Source organism: Mesitornis unicolor, unplaced genomic scaffold (genome assembly GCF_000695765.1).
Source record: "Mesitornis unicolor isolate BGI_N332 unplaced genomic scaffold, ASM69576v1 scaffold40432, whole genome shotgun sequence".
NCBI lineage: Eukaryota > Metazoa > Chordata > Aves > Mesitornithiformes > Mesitornithidae > Mesitornis > Mesitornis unicolor.
This window is the reverse complement of record NW_010167875.1, coordinates 51921-55070: the sequence shown is the minus strand read 5'-3', so window position 1 is coordinate 55070 and position 3150 is coordinate 51921. Positions and strand designations below refer to the sequence as shown.

Below are 3150 nucleotides of genomic sequence, written 5' to 3'. Positions count from 1 at the left end.
CTGCTGACTGAATTTGACTGCAAAAGAGAAGCAGCTGCATGTTGCAGTTTATGTTAGTTACTGCAAGAGACAGGCCGAACCTGTAAAATTACATTCTCCATAAAAAACCCAAAACTTCTGGAGTTCCAGCAATGCCAGTTCAGATTCATTTTCATGACTTTCTTAATGGTATTATTGGGAAAGTGAACATAAATTAAGTTCTTTTATTTAACATGTAAAATAGTGTGCTATAAAGTTGAGAACTCTTCTCCAAAGTTTCTATGACAGCTGCCCATTCCCAAATGAAAAAAGAAATGTGTTTATACATACAGAAACATATATATGAAATGTATATATATGTAAAAATTCAGTATCTCTTCAAAACAAACAAACAAACAGAAAACCAGAAATATGGAGTTTTACTTTCTGAGTCACACGTGTGAGCCAATGTTCTGAGATGCTTGTTTCACTCCACCCCAAATGTAGGTTTATTGCAGAAGAATCCACTGCTGCTGGTTCAAAATGTGTCCTCACCGACAGTCCAACCTGGATTATTGACCCTGTTGATGGAACGTGCAACTTTGTGCACAGGTAAGCGAACAGTGAACTGGGAAATACCTAAAAAAACAAAAAATGTAGCTTCTCGCAAATCCTTCCTTCTGCTTAAAGGTGTTTTACTGTGGTAAATGTGTTCCTTCAACTCATAAGTAGGAGCCATCACTTTATCTTTTCCTGCCTCACATAGTGTATCTGAGGGAGTGTGTGTTTGTGCTGGAGAGAGCTCTATAGTGTTATCTGAAGGTAAGCTGAAGTTTCTGCTGATTGCTTAATGACCCAGAAGCTCCTGACTCACGGCTCGTTTATATATAACCACACGTTAACGTGCAGGGACTTGAGCTGAGCTGGAGGAACAAGGCTGTGCTATGATGACAGTTGGCCCAACGCCTTATGTGGTTGTTACGCGTTCCTTTTAGTGGTGGTGCTTTCGCCCCTTCAAACACAAATGCTTCCTTCTTCCTGGGAAGTAAAAGCATTGCATGTATGTAGAGTGGAACTGAAAACTAAGTTGTACATAGATACTGGTTTTAAGCTTCTGCGGTACCTCTCTGCAAAAAGAAATCTAAGGATCGTCACTGCAAAATTGCTGAAGCTTAATTCATCATTCGAGTGCTAGGAGTTGTAAACTAATGACTGTTCGGAATGCTTCTACTTAAAAACCTTAAGTACGTTCTGCTTTGTAGTTAGTGGCTTAATATAACTGCAGTCATCATTTTAAAAAAAAGGCATTTTAGTACAATTACACAGAATTCAGAAGGAGGTGGGGGAGTGTCATGTGCTGTTGTTTCATGCAATTGAGTGAAATTTTTCTCTCTTCTAGCAATATTATCTGGACTTTTACTTTACAGCCCCTTTAAGACATGTTTTTAAGAAATGAGTTTATTTCATGGTTTAAAATACAGTAATACTTTAGTCAAAACGACCAAATTAAATACACACACAAATTAAATCACTTTGACAAAAGAGAGGGTAGAGGAACTGGTTTGTTCTTAGGCTGATGTCAGCAGCAAGGTATCTCTGTGCAACTTAATTGCTATCTCAGATGCTTGAACTTGAACAAAATGGTGCTCTTAAAAGTGATGACTTGTTACAACAACACTGATGATTTTATACTACATAATTCAATTACACTAAAGCGAAAAGATCACTAAGATATACAGCACATTTAGTATAAAAATCCTGGTGTCTTCATGTGTTTATTTCTTGTCTTCTCCAGTATTAAATTACATTTTTAAAGGAACTGACAAAGAGACTGACCAAGGAGAAATAGTACAATGTCAAGAGCATTTTGAGACAAGTAAAAACACAGAGCTCCGGGGGGGTTTTGTTGCCTAAGGGAGTTGCATAAGGAGTAAGTTGAGAGATTTTTATTCAATAACACTTCATTTCTTCTTTTGCACAGATTTCCAACAGTGGCAGTGAGCATTGGATTTGCTGTTAACAAAGAGGTATGGAGTATGTTCTTTAAGATGGGTACCTGAGATCTGGTTAGAAGCCTCAAAACCATGTAGGAACTTTAAAGAAAATAAAATTTTAAAAAATGTATCAACCACTACTCAGGTTTCTCAACACTTTTTAATTGCATTTGATCATAATCTACTAGTCTAAAGTCATAATCCTACAAAACTTATGCAAACTGGCAATTAAAAGGTAATTCTTAAAAAATTATTATAAATATATTATAGCATTTATGGGAGGGGAGGAACAACAGAGTACTGGTAAGAGCAAGGTTTTGTAAGACAAAACTATAATGAGTTAGATCTAGTGCTGCCTATTCCTAATTTAAACATATCTCCCTGAGTTCTTATGTTACTGCTTGTTTCCTGCTAGTGGTACCTGTGAAAGCTAAGTGCTGCTGTGAGGCAATTCAAAACTGATTTCTGCGAAGAGTGCAAAATTACGGGCCTAGTTTATTTCATCTGCCTTTGTGGTTTTCTTAACATAATAAAATAACTATTTCCTACACAAGAGCTTGATTACAGGAGGGGGGGGAAGTACCTAGCCTTCATATGTGCTGTTTTGAGTTTCCTAGCTATACTCATTCATTCTAGTGCCTTTTCTCTAGATGTTGCTGGTTTACAGTTTGATATATACAGAAGGAATAGCTATTCAAATTGCCAAGGAATGTGTCTCTTCCAGCCTAATTCCACGATCTGAAATTTATGTATAGCTGTAAGTGAAGCCAGCGAGAATTCTGTGCAATAACAACATCCTTTTCAGATGTGCTAGTGGCTCTTACTGATTTAAACAGAATAACGTTGTGTACTTCTCTAGTTTGACTTTTCAAACATGGAAACTGCTGAGAAACACTTCCATGCTTTTCTGAAGTTTATTCATTCCCAAAGGTCCTTTTGAATACTACATATTATTACCAGACAGCTTTCTCTAATATTTATGTTTTCTAGAACACCATCTTGATTTTGATGCTGCATATTTTGGGTTATGTAAACTAAACAAAGCTGAAACAAAAATAAAGAATGATGTTAAATCTCCCTCAGTAAACAAATGGGAAAAGCAGAAAAAAAAAGTAGTAAGCTGAAAAGAAGCCAAAGTATACACAGGAGAACTGGCCTGAATGTAAGCCTTGAACAGTACTGAAGAAATTCCTGCAGA

General features: G+C 36.6%; 1 protein-coding gene across 1 annotated transcript in view; it reads left to right on the top strand.

Annotated features, from left to right (window-relative positions):
- IMPA2 (inositol(myo)-1(or 4)-monophosphatase 2) overlaps window positions 1-3150 on the top strand; it is a gene marked incomplete at its 5' end in the record, with an annotated part of 13971 nt that overhangs the window by 4128 nt on the left and 6693 nt on the right. The window contains 2 exons of the mRNA XM_010178834.1: window positions 466-570; window positions 1940-1985. Coding sequence (XP_010177136.1) covers window positions 466-570; window positions 1940-1985 — 151 coding nt within the window. The remainder of the gene's footprint in view (window positions 1-465; window positions 571-1939; window positions 1986-3150) is intronic.